General features: G+C 54.8%; 10 protein-coding genes across 10 annotated transcripts; 4 read left to right on the forward strand and 6 right to left on the reverse strand.

Moving 5' to 3' along the window:
• Positions 1-119: 119 nt before the first annotated feature.
• P168DRAFT_317493 (2,4'-dihydroxyacetophenone dioxygenase family protein) lies at positions 120-737 on the reverse strand (the record flags this gene model as incomplete). Its single annotated transcript, XM_024840108.1, has 2 exons — positions 120-515; positions 582-737. The coding sequence occupies 2 exons, from the start codon at positions 735-737 to the stop codon at positions 120-122; spliced, it is 552 nt and encodes a 183-aa protein (XP_024694585.1).
• Positions 738-1556: 819 nt separating this feature from the next.
• Positions 1557-3085, forward strand: P168DRAFT_232714 (transmembrane amino acid transporter; the record flags this gene model as incomplete). Its single annotated transcript, XM_024833332.1, has 4 exons — positions 1557-1680; positions 1738-2368; positions 2430-2601; positions 2669-3085. 4 exons carry the CDS (start codon positions 1557-1559, stop codon positions 3083-3085), a joined length of 1344 nt encoding a protein of 447 aa, XP_024694586.1.
• Positions 3086-3188: 103 nt separating this feature from the next.
• Positions 3189-3777, reverse strand: P168DRAFT_303681 (Dabb family protein; the record flags this gene model as incomplete). The annotated part of the gene is made up of 3 exons (XM_024838783.1): positions 3648-3777; positions 3346-3568; positions 3189-3255 (listed from the first exon to the last, which is right to left on the reverse strand). The coding sequence occupies exons 1-3, from the start codon at positions 3664-3666 to the stop codon at positions 3189-3191; spliced, it is 309 nt and encodes a 102-aa protein (XP_024694587.1). The 5' UTR covers positions 3667-3777.
• A 140-nt stretch (positions 3778-3917) lies between these two features.
• On the reverse strand, positions 3918-5384 carry P168DRAFT_266888 (small subunit rRNA maturation protein TSR4; the record flags this gene model as incomplete). The annotated part of the gene is made up of 2 exons (XM_024835003.1): positions 5159-5384; positions 3918-5096 (listed from the first exon to the last, which is right to left on the reverse strand). The coding sequence occupies exons 1-2, from the start codon at positions 5282-5284 to the stop codon at positions 3918-3920; spliced, it is 1305 nt and encodes a 434-aa protein (XP_024694588.1). The 5' UTR covers positions 5285-5384.
• A 421-nt stretch (positions 5385-5805) lies between these two features.
• On the forward strand, positions 5806-7463 carry P168DRAFT_317497 (putative prenylcysteine lyase; the record flags this gene model as incomplete). Its single annotated transcript, XM_024840109.1, has 2 exons — positions 5806-5908; positions 5965-7463. 2 exons carry the CDS (start codon positions 5806-5808, stop codon positions 7461-7463), a joined length of 1602 nt encoding a protein of 533 aa, XP_024694589.1.
• Positions 7464-7805: 342 nt separating this feature from the next.
• Positions 7806-8472, forward strand: P168DRAFT_289395 (phosphatase YCH1). Its single transcript, XM_024836992.1, has 2 exons — positions 7806-7918; positions 7985-8472. The coding sequence occupies exons 1-2, from the start codon at positions 7837-7839 to the stop codon at positions 8299-8301; spliced, it is 399 nt and encodes a 132-aa protein (XP_024694590.1). The 5' UTR covers positions 7806-7836; the 3' UTR covers positions 8302-8472.
• A 22-nt stretch (positions 8473-8494) lies between these two features.
• Positions 8495-10236, reverse strand: P168DRAFT_266893 (class I SAM-dependent methyltransferase; the record flags this gene model as incomplete). Its single annotated transcript, XM_024835004.1, has 3 exons — positions 9730-10236; positions 9444-9645; positions 8495-9384 (listed from the first exon to the last, which is right to left on the reverse strand). The coding sequence occupies exons 1-3, from the start codon at positions 10144-10146 to the stop codon at positions 8495-8497; spliced, it is 1509 nt and encodes a 502-aa protein (XP_024694591.1). The 5' UTR covers positions 10147-10236.
• A 165-nt stretch (positions 10237-10401) lies between these two features.
• On the reverse strand, positions 10402-11294 carry P168DRAFT_233566 (1-(5-phosphoribosyl)-5- ((5-phosphoribosylamino)methylideneamino)imidazole-4-carboxamide isomerase HIS6; the record flags this gene model as incomplete). Its single annotated transcript, XM_024833373.1, has 3 exons — positions 10402-10685; positions 10740-10926; positions 10995-11294. The coding sequence occupies 3 exons, from the start codon at positions 11292-11294 to the stop codon at positions 10402-10404; spliced, it is 771 nt and encodes a 256-aa protein (XP_024694592.1).
• Positions 11295-11483: 189 nt separating this feature from the next.
• P168DRAFT_326293 (uncharacterized protein) lies at positions 11484-12885 on the forward strand (the record flags this gene model as incomplete). Its single annotated transcript, XM_024841109.1, has 2 exons — positions 11484-11828; positions 11893-12885. 2 exons carry the CDS (start codon positions 11484-11486, stop codon positions 12421-12423), a joined length of 876 nt encoding a protein of 291 aa, XP_024694593.1. The 3' UTR covers positions 12424-12885.
• Positions 12886-12895: 10 nt separating this feature from the next.
• On the reverse strand, positions 12896-14103 carry P168DRAFT_289398 (uncharacterized protein). The gene is made up of 3 exons (XM_024836993.1): positions 14043-14103; positions 13619-13979; positions 12896-13525 (listed from the first exon to the last, which is right to left on the reverse strand). The coding sequence occupies exons 1-3, from the start codon at positions 14079-14081 to the stop codon at positions 13008-13010; spliced, it is 918 nt and encodes a 305-aa protein (XP_024694594.1). The 5' UTR covers positions 14082-14103; the 3' UTR covers positions 12896-13007.
• Positions 14104-14317: the final 214 nt, after the last annotated feature.

A 14317-nucleotide genomic window follows, 5' to 3' on the forward strand; every position in this document is an offset into this window, starting at 1 on the left:
GCGTCCCCGTCTACCGCGTTTGGCACAGCCAGATGCCTTGAAGTTACGTTCTACGATATCGATCTTCACGCTTGCGCTTGTGTACAGGTCATATTTCTTCGTTCGTGAGAGCTTCAAACTCAACGGATAAACTGGTTTGCATAGTCCGCGCCCAACCCAACCTTTTCATAGTGCTCCCTAGCCAGCTTCAGCTTGCTAAACACATCCTCGACGCCCTCCGGCCGCCCCTGAGCATCCACATAGATATAAGCCCCCGTGACGTGGAACAGGGTGACCATCTCCTCCACTCCTTCCGGGACCTCCAGCGTGTGAATGTCACCCGGGGGCTCGAACGCGTGACTCCCCTCCGTGGCCCACCATGGGTGCTCCAGATAATGCCATCTGCCCTTGAGAGTTGTGGCCTGGACGGGGCCGGTATGTCGGTGTCGGGACAGGATGCCGGACTTGCGCACTCGCAGCAGGTTGACGAAATAGCCTTGCGAAACGCCAAGTACCAAAGGTCGGAACCACACGTCCTGCGGATTCGGTCGCTCGTCAGCCACGTCTTTGGATCGTATTGTGTGTCTGTATGGAATACATACCTGTGCCTGAGGGACCCATAAACGCTCGTCACAGTCCAAGTTGAGGACATTTGGGATAACAAGATCGTCTAACTTGTTCGGCAACGGCTCTCCTTGATAAGGCACTGCCTCGGCCTGAGGCCGCACGTCTTTTTGGGACGTTCCGTTTGTCGTCATTGTGTTTTCAATTTTTATTCTCCGATGTTGATCAGGCTATCGGCGTTGCTTCGTGTGTTGGAAAGATGCTCGATCTGAGAAGATGCTGGCGGGGCAGCGATCTCAAATATACTTGAGCAGTCTCGCTCTGTCCCTCTTCCGAACATGCCACTCTGGCTCCAAGGGGTGGATATCCCCTCATGGCATGAGCTTTCCGCAGTCGAAGGAGGGGCAACGCATACATCCCCCACTATGTTATGGAGAAGCAATTGCTCGTTCGGAGTAAAACCCGATGCCGGCATATCCGACGGAGTGGATGTCGGACCAAGTGGGTCGCCGGCAGGTCCGACTTCGAGCAATGATAATGATAGTGATTATTATTACAATTGTTATGACCATCCTTTTCGAGGCTTGGTCTCCACTTCCTGTTGATAACGGAGGTCCGGCATAATCCAATAGCCTGCGATTTGGATTAGGATTCCCCGGATTTCCATTCCCCACCCTGGAGTACTATAGTCAACAACAGGGATATGAACGGGCGAGGATGTCCATCACTGCTGACCAACAGGCAAGCGAGAATGATAAGACTATATAGGATTAACTTTCAGGTTATGGTTGCTCTGTGGCGATTGTCGCCCCTATCAGCGGTGTGCAACTCCTTCGATACTTAAGTATTTTATCTGTTCTAAGTCGAATGCGATAGTTTACAACAAGTTGTGTTTATTTCTCCACTCATATCGATTTCGTATAACCCATCCGCTACTGAAGATGAGCGTTGAAAATGGAAAAGAGGCAATCAATCCCCAACCCGACGATGACATTGTCGCAGGACACATCCACATGGGAGATGACCTGCTCAAAGGAGAAGACAACGACCAACGATTCGAGGTATTCCAAAGCACGGGGGATGGGGTAGACTTTCGAGTCCTCAGCTGGCAATGGGCATCTATCATCTTCCTGAAGTGTAAGTGAGCGGATACCCACCCAGCCCTATCTTTCCTAACACGTCGACAACCACCAGTAACCTTCGCCACCGGAGTAATGACCATCCCCGGCCAGCTGTACATTCTCGGCGCCGCTCCAGGGAGCCTCGTCGTCCTCGGATGGGGCATAATCAACACCTACGCAGGCGTCGTGCAAGGTAATTTCCGCAACCGACACCCCATGTGCCACTCCGTGGCAGACATGGCCGGGGTGGTAGGCGGGCCGCTGCTGCGTGAAGTTGCTGGAGTCTGCTTCATCGCGAGCTGGATCATCTGCGCCGCGTCCGGCATCAACGGCGCAACGACGGCACTCAACGCGCTCTCCGACCACGCCACCTGCACAAACTGGTACGCCCTGGCCGTCACGGCCGTCGTCGTGCTCGTCGCCAGTCTCCGCAAGTTCGGGGAGCTCAGCTGGATTAGCTGGGCTGGGTTCGTGTCTGTCTTCGCTGCTGTATTCATCGTCGTCATCGGCGTCACGCTGAGGGACCGTCCGGCGGGGGCGCCCCAGACGGGGGACTATGACTTTGGATATCACGCTGTGGCGTTTCCCTCTTTCGTGCAGGGTATCAGTGCTGCCGCTACGCTGTTCTCTGCTAGTGCTGGCACGTCTGCCTTCCTGCCTGTTATTTCGGAGATGCGCCAGCCGAGAGATTACAAGAAGTCCCTGTATGAATGAAGTCTCCGACTGAACTATACTATGAAACCTGTTGTGCTAACATAAGGATAGATACCTCTGTATGCTCACAGTAACGGCCGCCTACCTCTCCTTCGGACTCGTCGTATACAGATGGTGCGGGAAATGGATCACGACTCCCTCGCTAGGAAGTGCCGGACCAACCCTCAAGAAAGTATCCTACGGAGTCGGACTCCTAGGAATCATCGTAACCGGCATTCTCTACGTACGTCCCCTCCTCCCTCTCCCAATTCCCACCACATACATCAGCCACACAACACTAACACAACCAGGTCCACGTCTCCGCCAAATACATCTTCGTCCGCATCCTCCGCGGGTCCACCCACCTCCAATCCAACACCTTCACCCACTGGGCAACCTGGCTCTCCTGCACAGTGGGGCTCTCCATCGTCGCCTTCCTCCTCGCAGCAGCAATCCCCATCTTCAACTACCTGCTGGGTCTGGCAGGGAGTCTGGGGTTCGCGCCTATTGCGCTCATCCTGCCGCCGTGGCTGTGGATATTCGACCATGGGGAGTGGCGCACTTCGTCTTCGCCTGTTAAGATGGTTGTTTACTACTTGCATTGGGTGTGGGTTTTGATAGGGGTGTTTATGACGGTTGGAGGCACTTATGGGATTTTACAGTCTGTTGTGGATGCTTATCGGTCTGGGGATATTGGAGGGACGTTTTCGTGTGCGGATAATAGTTGATTTACCGTTATATAGAGCTAGGGATATCCAATATATATATAATAAGAGCGAAGTGTTCGGTTTTATATAACATGTACTAAGTAATATATAGTAGTAGCACAATCTACTCCTCAAACTCCAGGTCATAAGCCAGCGTCTCCTCGCACAGCTCCTCGCGCATACGTTGCACCCTACCACAATACAGTCAGCACAATACTCCCAAGCCAACCCTCAAACGCAGACAATCAAGACAGGAAATAGAGAAGAACAGAGGGAAATACTCTTGATGCGCCGGATGCCCCGCATAAACCTCCACATCCTTGGCCTCCTCCAACACAGCCACGAGACCCATATTGAAGCCCTTCGCGCGGGGCACACAGATAGGCAGCGGCGTGTTGGCTTTGAGGGATCGGAGGCCTGGGATCTGGCCGACCATGTTCTGGGCGGTTTGGGACCAGGTTGTCAGCTGGGCTGGGGTGACGTTGGGTTTGAGGCGGAAGAGGACTGGGTTTTATTGTGGTTAGTTGGGGGTGTTAGTTGGGAGGGGGGTTTAATTGTGTTCGAGAGTGGAAGAGGGGGTTACCGATGTGGTAGATGGGCATTTTGGCGTTTGGTTTATGGTAGTTGTTTGGAGAGAATGTTGGAGAGGTTGAGGGGTGTGGTGTGGAAAGGGTAATATGGAGATATGGCCCGATATGATGAAAGAGGGGCTTATTTAGCTGGGATGATCGGCATGATATTACGGTGGATCATCGATTGGTATGTTATAGCACGTCTCATCGGTATAGAATCAACCCAGAATAGAATAAGAATAAGTATGTACTTCTATAGTCATCAACATTATAAATCATAATCATTTCGCCTGCTCCTCCCACTGCACACCAGCCCATTCCTCGCGATACACCGTCACTCCGACTTTCTCCGGCCCACAGTCCTTGCTACAGACGCCCAGGATGATCGTGCCCCATTCCATCCCGGCGTCGTCCTTCGCACCCAATCCGACCTCGCGGCCCTCCTCCAACATGCTGATGGCGTGCGGGACGAGTTGCAGCTCGAACACCCGTTGGCTCCCACAGTTTTCGCAGCGGGGGATCCGGCTCGCACTGCTCGCGACCGTCGTCACGCGGGCTCCGGCGTTGGCAGCGGCGGCGTCGTGGAATCGCGCGCCCACAGGGTCGGCGTACGAGTAGAGCAGAGGGGTGCCGCGGAATTCATAGCGGAGGATCTGCTCGGGGTTGTGTGCCAGGCGGGTGGAGAACTTCATGAATGCCTTGTCCATCTCCGATTCGAAAGTATCCTTGAGATCGGAAGATCCTGCGTTGGCGTCATCGTCGGCGTTCTCCACGGTGACGTTCTCGGGTACGGTAGGCGTGGAGGGTCGGGAGAGAGTCTCGTACTCGGCGTCCAGGTAGTATTGCGGGTAGGGCGCGGGGAACGCAGACTCGGCCGGCCACGGCGTAGGGGGTCCACTGGCTTCGGGGGCCTTCGATTCCGGGGGCGGGGAGGACACTCGAACTTTGTCTGCAAAGGACTCAGCGAGTGAATCGTCATTCTCGGATGACGGTTGCTTTTCAGGCGCGGAGGGAGGAGCGGCAGGCGCTGGAGTCGGGGCCGGGGCGGGGGCCGCGAACGGGTTGCTCGGCGCGGGGGAAGAACTGGCAGGAGAAAACGGGTTTGCATTACCGGAAACACTGCCAGTGAGCGTGGAGGCTCCGAAGAGACTGGCCCCAAGATCCTGCTTGGGGGTCTCACTCTCCGTTTTCGACTCTTGTTGTGTTTTCGGCGGTTCCTGCTTCTCCTTCCTCGGGGCCGGCTGGTTCTTCAGTCTCTTGGTGGCGCGCAAGGCCCGGATGCTGCCTGGCTTGCGGTTGCACGGTTTCCTCGGGCATCCGAAAATGTACAGTCGCCTCTCATCGCTGGGGAAGTCATCGGGCAGGTCGCCATGCAATTGGAGAAGCAGCAGCATTGGTTGATTGCAGACTTTGCAGTTGGCGAAATCACCGGAAGGCGGGGTAGCGTCGTCAATCCAGGTCTGCAGTCGAATCATCAGTATATCAGAGCCCTGAAAGTCGATAAGAATGGGATCACACATACCGGTCGTCCACCCAGACGACTGATCGTATCTTCTATCAGCTCCTCCGACGCATAACCCAACAGCACACCGGTGTCTGTAAAGTCCCCCGCATCCTCGACGGACGAGTCGCTATCGTATGGGTCCATTGTTTCTCTGTCACTGGCTTTGAAGATAACAAGTCTCACTGAATGTGCAGTTGCCTGTCTTGTAATAGAGGCAGTAGTTGTTTGACTGACTTGATCTATATCTGTTGCAAAAGTCGAAGTGAAAAAATGAAGATAAAAAATAGAATCAAAGATCACGATAAGCGATAGGAAGAAACTAGTCTATAATGGGACTAGTGCGGTAATGGGGTAAATTACCGTATCAGGCACCCCAGAGCAGGTGACATCACATGTTGTGATCCATCTTCAACTTCAACTTCATTCTTCATTCTCTTCTTTCTCTTCTGGGTTTCACTTCATTCTTCCTACTGTCTCATTGTTCCTATTCTTATATACTATTGTTAATCAATCTTGTTTGATATGGGATGTCTGCTTGGAACGCTCAAGAGACACTATTGATCGTCAATTGACCAGCTCCTACAGCTTAAGCTAGGACCACTCAAATACTCGACTATCAACCAGTCAGCTCCCTGAGAGTGTTGACGTTCAAAAATTTCTCTATGATGACTATTCTTCACTCCCTGTCTGTTCTTTATGTGGCAATACTCTCCTTGATTGCCTTGGCCACAGCTGATGATGCAGCACCCAAACGAGTGGCAGTGATCGGTGAGTATCCTACCATCCATCTATTCCCATTGTCCAGACTAAACGGTATGGATTAGGCGCGGGCGCCGCAGGGGCCTCCACGGCGTACTTCTTGCGAAAACATGCAGATGACTCCGATATTCCGGTCAACATCACCGTCTTTGAGCGTGAGTCCCATGTCGGTGGCCGGTCCACCACGGTCAATGTCTTCGACGACCCTGTCTATCCGGTGGAGCTAGGGGCATCCATCTTTGTCCAGGTCAATGAGCATCTGGTGAATGCATCCCGGGACCTGGGACTGTCCGCCCGCAGTGCCGGTCACGCCCGCCCCAGAGAATCCGTGGACACCATTGGGATCTGGGATGGAGAGCAATTTGCATTTATATTGCAGGACACTTACAGCTGGTGGAACATTGGCAAATTGCTCTGGCGCTACGGATGGGCACCGGTACGGACACAACGCCTGATGAAGGCCACGGTGGGCAAGTTCCTGCGACTCTACGATGAGCCTCTCTTCCCCTTCCGATCCCTCTCGGCTGCCGCTGAAGCGGTCGGTTTGCTCGACACAACCGCCACTCCTGGGAGCGTGTACCTCGATCAAAACAGCGTGTCTCCTGATTTTGCCCGGGAAATCATCCAGGCCAGCACGCGTGTAAACTACGGACAGAATCTTCCCTTGATCCACGGTCTCGAGGCGATGGTGTGCATGGCTACGGATGGGGCAATGGCGATTGAAGGCGGGAACTGGCGCATTTTTGATGGAATGCTCAAGGCTGCAAAGGCGAACTTTCGATTTAACCACGCCGTAACCTCTATCGACCGGAATCATGATCACAGCTTGACTGTGACATTCGAAGCGAACAATGCCGAACAGAAGCAGACATTCGATGAGGTCGTTATCGCCGGCCCTCTCCAATATTCCGATATCGCGATCAACCCGCCCCTCGACATCGTTCCGGATGAGATCCCCTACGTCGAGCTTTATGTGACGCTATTCTCGTCTCCACACCGACTCTCGTCCAAGTATTTTGGTCGAACGGGGCCCGACGACCAGGTCCCGGAGACGGTCTTGACCACACTTCCGGCGGGAACCGACCTCGGTTCAAGCAGAAAAGGCGTAGGCCCAGCCGGTTTCTGGAGCATCAGCACCCTTCAAACCGCCAAGCCGCCTCGCTCATCCGCTCACGACGATCAGGACCACTATGTTTACAAGATCTTCTCGCCCGAACAGCCAACGGCCGAGTTCCTGCGAAACATCCTGGGCTTGGACGCTGACAATGCAGCCAGCACTGCCAACCAGACCATTGCTGATCTTCCCAAGAGCGACGTCAGCTGGTTCCACGAGAAGATTTGGAACCCTTATCCGTTCCTCTACCCCCGGGTCACCTTCGAGGACACGGAGTTATCGTCGAACATCTGGTACACGGGAGGCATCGAGAGCTTCATCTCCACGATGGAAACCAGCGCTCTGATGGGTCACAACGTGGCTACGTTGATCTCGCAGTCATGGGAAGACCCGATCGATGTGGACGTGGGCGATGATCCCGTTGTAGGCCATGATGACACGGAGCTGTGATATTATATACATCGGGGCGGCATGGAGGAGGGATCAGTGAATTCCACAAATTCCTATGCTCTTTTCTTTCCATTTTCCCGGGTCATTTCACATCCTACCTAGAAGCGACGTTGAACCTCCCAGCGTAGTATGATGCCCAAGGCAAACACCGCAACACGTGACCGCATCAATCTTCCCCGCGATCGATTCTTTTGAGCTTCATCTTCCCCTCACTCTCCGTCAACGGCTGTCTATCATAACCAGGTCACGGTGGTATTCCCTCGTCTCTAGACTCGTCGCTCTCATCCTTCTCATAATCTTCCCAAAGCAACCACCCCAGAAGCAACATCGCTGATACAAAATGTCGATCATCACCATCGGGACTCTTCCCCGCATGAGTCGCGACGCCCTGTCCGAGCTCCTCCTTTCCACCAGCTCCCCCAGCAAGCTCGCCATTATCGACGTCCGCGACTCAGGTACATCTTTTTATCCTACCTATCTTCTCCGCCACCAATTCTGAACACGCAACTAACAACGAACAGACCACGTCGGCGGCCACATCACCACCTCCACCTGGATCCCCAGCTCCTCTCTCGAGCTCCACCTCCCCGAACTCATCCGCACCCTCAAAGACAAAGAAAAGGTCGTCTTCCACTGCGCTCTCAGTCAGCAGCGGGGCCCCTCCGCGGCGCTGCGCTACGCCCGTGAGCGCGAGCGCGTCCTCGGCGCCGAGGAGGCGGCCAAGACCGGCCAGGAGGTGTTTGTCCTCGAGGGCGGGTTCGTCGAGTGGCAGGAGAAGTATGGGAAGGATGTGCGGTTGACGGAGGCTTATGCGGAGGATGTTTGGAAGATGTATTGATTTTTCCTTCTCTTTGGATTTTGGTTGACTGCTTTACTGGCTGGTTGTTTCTGTGCATGGGAGATACCCGTTTTACTTGATACTTAGATTCTAGACAATATGTTATGGCGAACGCCTCGTTGGCACGTGTGGAACAAGTATCGTCTATCTATATTACAATATACTACACACCTTTTATCTTTCTACCCAGTCATTACATGACAACGCTCCCCCCAAACCCAACCGGCCGACGTTTGCCCCCCTTCTCAGGGACGATAGCCAAAAACTTATAAAGCTTACCCATGCCATCCCCGTCACGCTCAACCAACCGCTTCCACCCACTCTCCAGCGTCTTGCGCTTCTCCTCGTCCTCAACGCCCTTAAGCAGTTGCTGCATGCGCTCCGCGATGCCCATACTCTGCAGGAAAGTACCCTGCTCGACAGGACCGTGGACTTCGACGCCCTCGCTGGCGTCGATGGCCGCCTCCGCCAGTGAGAAGAAGTCGACGTCGGCGCTGACGTCCACTTGGCCGGGGGATGACAAAGGCGCGACATTCTTGTGGTTCTGGATTCCGCGCAGTGAGTTCACCGGGATGGTGGACATTGTGCCGTAGTCCATGATGAGGGCTGCGCCGGAGGGGGTGCGCTTCGCTGGGGGAGGTGGTTGCCGAGCTGCGGCGCCCTGTTTGGCGTTGTTGCTGGCGCCTCCAATGCGGCGGGCGAAATCAGACGCGTAGATTCGGCTCTCGGGGCTGATTTCGATGGTCGAGCCGGGCTGGTTCTTCAGTGCTTTGTAGCGCTCGGAGATCTCGGGGATGACGAGGGATGACGGGGTTGATGCGGGCGCTCGCGTTAGTTGGAACTCTGCTTCGCCGGGGAGGTCCTCTTCGACGGCTTTAGGGTTCAGCGTGACCATGAGTTCGCGCCACTGGGGGGTGTTGGCGGCTTTGAGGGGTGTGTGGAGCTTTTGGGGGCCTGTGGGGGTCATGATCTGTTGGGGTTCTTGGGGCTGGTTCTCTGGTGATGGGGGAACGGATTCGAAGGCGTGGATGGGGAGGGCGTCGAAGAATTCGTGCGCGAATATGAATGGTGTCTTGTCCTCCTCTGTGGTTTTCAATGTTAGCGATTGAATCACAGGTCGTCGTCCGGTCCTCTTCACTCACCCTGCGGTAATAACCGGATGTCTTCTACCCAGACTACCGGGACATCAAAATACTTGCTCGTACTGCGATGTCCAATCTCCGTCTCCTCCATCGGGGCATCGCCGCAGAGGAGCTTTTTCTGCACCTCGCGGAGCGTAGGGCTCGCCTCGACGAGGTAGATCGCCTCGATGCTGGACGTAAATGTTTTGAAGTTCCGGAAAGTCTATATTAAGACGCGCAAAAGGTCAGCATCCACTCTCGTGCGCATCAATCTCCAATTGATCCAACCAAAGCTGACTCAACCCACCCGTAGTATATCATCCATCAGCGTCCCCTTGCCCGGCCCAACTTCAATCAGCTGCACGCCACTCCGTTTCCGCCCCTGAGCAATCCACTCTGTGATCGTCCACAGGCCGACCAATTCGCCGAAAACCTGCGAGATCTCGGGCGACGTGACGAAGTCACCGTGCTTGCCGAAGACTTCCCCGTCGCCTTCGGGGCGCGTCGTGTAGTACCCGCCGTCCGGGGAGGTGAGCACTTGGCGCATGAATGCTGCGATCGGGATCGGGCCGGTCACTTTGATTGCGTTGGCTAGGTTCTGCGCGAGTGGTGTCGACCACTGTCTTTTCTCGAAGGTCGAGGCGCATCGTCGCGACGGGATGCGGCTTCGCTGGGTTTGTCGCTTGAGGAGCTGCGTTACGGCGCGTCGCGTGGCATGGTTCATGGTTATTGGTTACCCTGGTAGAGGGCGACTCCGGTAGTTTGGAGTATCTTCAATAGATTGGATTAATAGATAGTGCACCCTCAATGAGCGCGAACGGGCGAAGAGTAAATGTTGGAGAGAAGTTGTTTCGCCGAATTGGTCTCCGCAAATCTCCGTGCACGTGATCTGTCCACGTATAGAGCAAGTATAGGATCTTATTTGGCCGCATAAAGTTCTAAAGCATTGTCTATATACATTTTAATGATTATGAAACATCTAATGCGACTGGTTCCACTGAATACACTCGTCAAAAGTCACCCCAGAACCCCCAAAGATGTCCAAAGCGCTCCCGATCGTCAAGTCCACCTTGCCTTGGCTACTGGCGTGGACTTTCTCCAGGTCCTGCAGACTGCGCGCACCGCCAGCATAGGTGATGGGGATGGTGCACCACTGGGAGAGCTTACACACGAGCTCTTCGTCCACGCCTTGCTGCAGTCCCTCCACATCGGCGGCGTGGATGAGGAATTCCGAGCAGTAGGGCTCGAGCAGCGAGATGGATTCTGCGGCGGTCAGCGTGTGTCTATAGACGCGAAGAACGAAGTGAGAGTACGTACTTTGGTTGATCTCCATCTCTGTAATGGTCTGCCAGCGGTTCATGGCTACAAACCAGGTGTTGTCTTTGCGCCGGCAGCTCAGATCCAAGACCAGCTTCGACCTGTCTCCGCCCAGCGCAGCCAGTACCGATTCTAGACGTTCCTGGGAGAATTTGCCTTCGGGGAAGAGGAAGGAGGTGATGATCACCTATATCTTGATATCAGCACTCGCACGCCAAATAATCAATGGCATTGTCGTCAATACGAATCGCTCACCTTCTCCGCACCCTGGTCGATCCAATACTGGGCATTCTTATCCGTGATCCCCCCCGCAACCTGCAGCCCACCCGGCCACGTCCGGAGAGATTCCTTCGCAGCGTCGTCATTCCCGGGTCCCAGCATGACAACGTGACCGCCACGGAGGTTGTGCTTCTGATATAGGGCCGCATAGTGGCTCGCCGGGAGTTTGGAGACGTAGTTCGTCTTGAGATCCGCAGCCACGGTGCTCAATGTGCCTCCGACAATCTGCTTCACCTGCCCCGAGTGCAGGTCAATACAAGGGCGGAATTTGGTCATTTTTCAGGCGTGCAATGGCTTTTCCTGAGGACGCTGGCAATGAGGTTTTTCGATGCGCCATCTTTGGTGGGGATGATCGAGGGGTGTTCCTATCTTATCGCACGTGATCTGACCGAAAATTTACCTCCGCGGAGCAACCAAGACCCTTCTCTCCACGACACAACCCATCTCTACATGACTTGAAGCAAAATGGTAGGCAAACGGAAGAGAGACACGTCGGTGGTGTCGAGATCGACTACCAAAGAAGAAGAAGACGCCCCTCCCGCTGTCGCCGATACGTCGGCCCATGACGTCTTTCGCAAATTTTTCGAGGCGCAATTCGAACCCATTGAGGCGCCCGAGGAGGCTGTCGACGAGGAGTCCGACGAGGCAGAGGAAACCGGTTCCGATGGAGAAGGATCTGATTTCGAGTCTGGGTCCGAATGGAGCGGCGTGTCTGGCGAGGGTGAAGAAAGCGAAGTGGAGGTGATCGAGCACCGGGATGCATCCTCGAGTGAGCACCTCGCGAGCAAAAAGGCTCGCAAAGCCTTTATGGTATGTCCATATTCTCTATCTACACCTTAAAGAGGGAATCCAAGCTAACGGCCGGCCACTGCAGTCTTCCAAACTTCCGTCTCTCGCAGAGAAACCGACCGCCGTCAAGCGCGCCCCGACGAAAGAGAAAGAAGACGATGACCCCAAGGAAGCCGACAATTTGAAACACGACCTCGCATTGCAACGATTACTCAAGGAGTCGCACCTTTTGGAAGACGCATCCGATCTAGCCCCGACCGGAAAGAACCGACTTAAGGCGCTCGATCTGCGCATGCAGGAACTCGGCGCCAAATCATCGCTGTATCACCAGAAGATGCCGTCCGCGCACCGGAGAGGCATCAAAGCCAAGGCTGAGACGAAGGAAGACAAGCGCCGCCGCGACGCACGGGAGAACGGCATCATTCTCGAGAAGCCCGCGCACAAGAAGAACAAGTCGAGCAGCGGACACCGGGAGCGCGGCGTTGGTGGGCCCTCGGTCGGCAAGTTCGCCGGCGGGACGCTCAATCTTAGCAAAAGTGACATTTTCTCTGTCAAAGGGAAGGCTTTGGCTGGAAGGAAGAAACCTAGTCGGGGGAAGCCTAAGGGTCGTCGCTAGTGCTCTCAGCCGATCTGTCTTCCTTTTCCTTTCGTCTACCTTTTTGTCGCAAAGGTAGAGTGCGCTGCGGGCGGCCTATCTATCTATTCATCTATCTATCTATCTATTACGACAACCAAAAGTTTGCCTTAACGCATCACGATCCGTCTCCTCGGCTGCAGGGCAGTCAGGCTCCGAACCGACAGTTGTCATCCTTCTCCGCCGATCAGCCGATCAGCCGATCAGGTCATGGTTGATCAGGAGAACATTCCTATCCCACTGGGTCCGAAATTACTGGCACGCGTGCGAGCTGAGCCACCGCCGTAACCATCTAACGTCAGCGGGTGTCGGCTCTCCGTCCGGTGGGTCGGCACTGGCTCCGCCCGGTTCTATAATTACGACCATCCTACTTTTGGAAACGATCTCGTCTGTTTCTCTGGTGGGTTCTGAGGGTACAATGGAGCGCAGAGGAGACTACTGTACATCATTTGATTAATAGACAAGTACCTCGGGCCAATCTTTTAGTAAGACATCTCGTAGAAATATTAATACAAGTAACAGTAAAGCCAGCTCAGACAGTCAGTTCATCCTGAGTGCGAACGAACTCATCGCTTGGCTTCCACCAGCCGCTTATCCAACTCGGAGTACCCAAAGACGGCGGGCTTTCCGCCCGTCGATTGGGCCAGATGGGTCACGAGATCGGCCTCGGACATCTGAGCCAGGTCGGCGGTGACCCGGCGCATGTAGGCGACGACCTGGGCGATCTTGGCCCAGTCGAGCTCGGAGCCGTCGGGGGCGTTGTAGCTGGCCTTCCAGAGGTTCCGCCAGACGGCGGCGCCCAGGACGGCATCGCCCTTGACGAGGCCCTCGTCGTAGGCGGCGAGGATGCCGCGCCACTGGATGAAGAGGTCCTTGAGGAACTTGTTGCGGATCGCTCGGCTGGTGAAGCCGTGGAGGACGTCCATGCGGTGTTCGGCGCTGTGCGAGAAATGGTCGATCAGGTGGCGGGAGTAGGTCTGGAGACTGTCGCGCGAGGGCAGGGCGCGCAATCGGACGGTGAGGAGGTACATGTGGAGGAAGGTGACTTGGGACCAGGTGGAGAAGGTGGGGAGGAGACCCAGTTCTGCAGATATTAGTTTCTTCTTCTTCCCGTTCCCACTCCGCTTCTTTCGCATTGAGGAAATGCGATGATTCTCGAGACGAGGCGGTTAATTACCTTCATACCACCAGCCCGTCCCCACACCCAGATCCTCCCCGCCTTCCGTCTTGGGGACCTGGGCTCCTTTCTGTGCGACCTGGGGTATACTGTAATCGGCCTGGGTCGAGCAGGCCTCAAAGAGCTTCTGGGTCATTCCGTACGCCACGTAGTTTTCGGTGGAACTGCCGGGACGGGGCATTATGGCCTGTGCCAGTCGGGAGGCCGCCCTCCGAGTGTGCGGGGAGGGGTGAGATCGGACATGTTGCAATACGGCAAGAGATGACGGACGGGGCGCGGAGTTGGAGGCGAATGGACGAGAGATGGCCGGGAGAGCCGGAGTGATGCGAGTATACGAGGCGGAGATGGGGGACTTGGTCACCTGGATGGAAACATGAGTTTGTTTCTTCGTTTCCCATAACTGCGTGGATGTCAGGGTACTTACCTCCCGTAAGAGGGAGCGATTGAGGAATTGGGACGACATGAGGGATCTGGTGGGAGAGAAGGGTATACAGAGCAGAATACCAGATGAAGATGAAGATGCAGATGTACCAAGTAGTGACGATGAAATTGGTTGTTTGCTTAGTTTGTATACTTTGTTCTGTTTATTGAGTTTGTTCAGATTGTCTGTTTGTTTACTTTGCTACGTTTGTCTGTTTGCTTTGTTGTGCTGCACAGCTGACTCATGCGCACTGTCCCTGTCCACTCAGGCACCCCACT

Source organism: Aspergillus campestris, assembly GCF_002847485.1.
Source record: "Aspergillus campestris IBT 28561 chromosome Unknown P168scaffold_4, whole genome shotgun sequence".
NCBI classification, from domain to species: Eukaryota; Fungi; Ascomycota; class Eurotiomycetes; order Eurotiales; family Aspergillaceae; genus Aspergillus; species Aspergillus campestris.

Coding starts and splice junctions, on each gene's coding strand:
- P168DRAFT_289398 (XM_024836993.1), bottom strand. CDS start 14,081: ATGTCGTCCCAATTCCTCAATCGCTCCCTCTTACGGGAG. Junction 13,980..14,042: donor ATCGCTCCCTCTTACGGGAG/GTAAGTACCCTG, acceptor GTTTCCATCCAG/GTGACCAAGTCCCCCATCTC. Junction 13,526..13,618: donor GACGGGCTGGTGGTATGAAG/GTAATTAACCGC, acceptor TAATATCTGCAG/AACTGGGTCTCCTCCCCACC.
- P168DRAFT_289395 (XM_024836992.1), top strand. CDS start 7,837: ATGAGTCGCGACGCCCTGTCCGAGCTCCTCCTTTCCACCAGCTCCCCC. Junction 7,919..7,984: donor TATCGACGTCCGCGACTCAG/GTACATCTTTTT, acceptor AACAACGAACAG/ACCACGTCGGCGGCCACATC.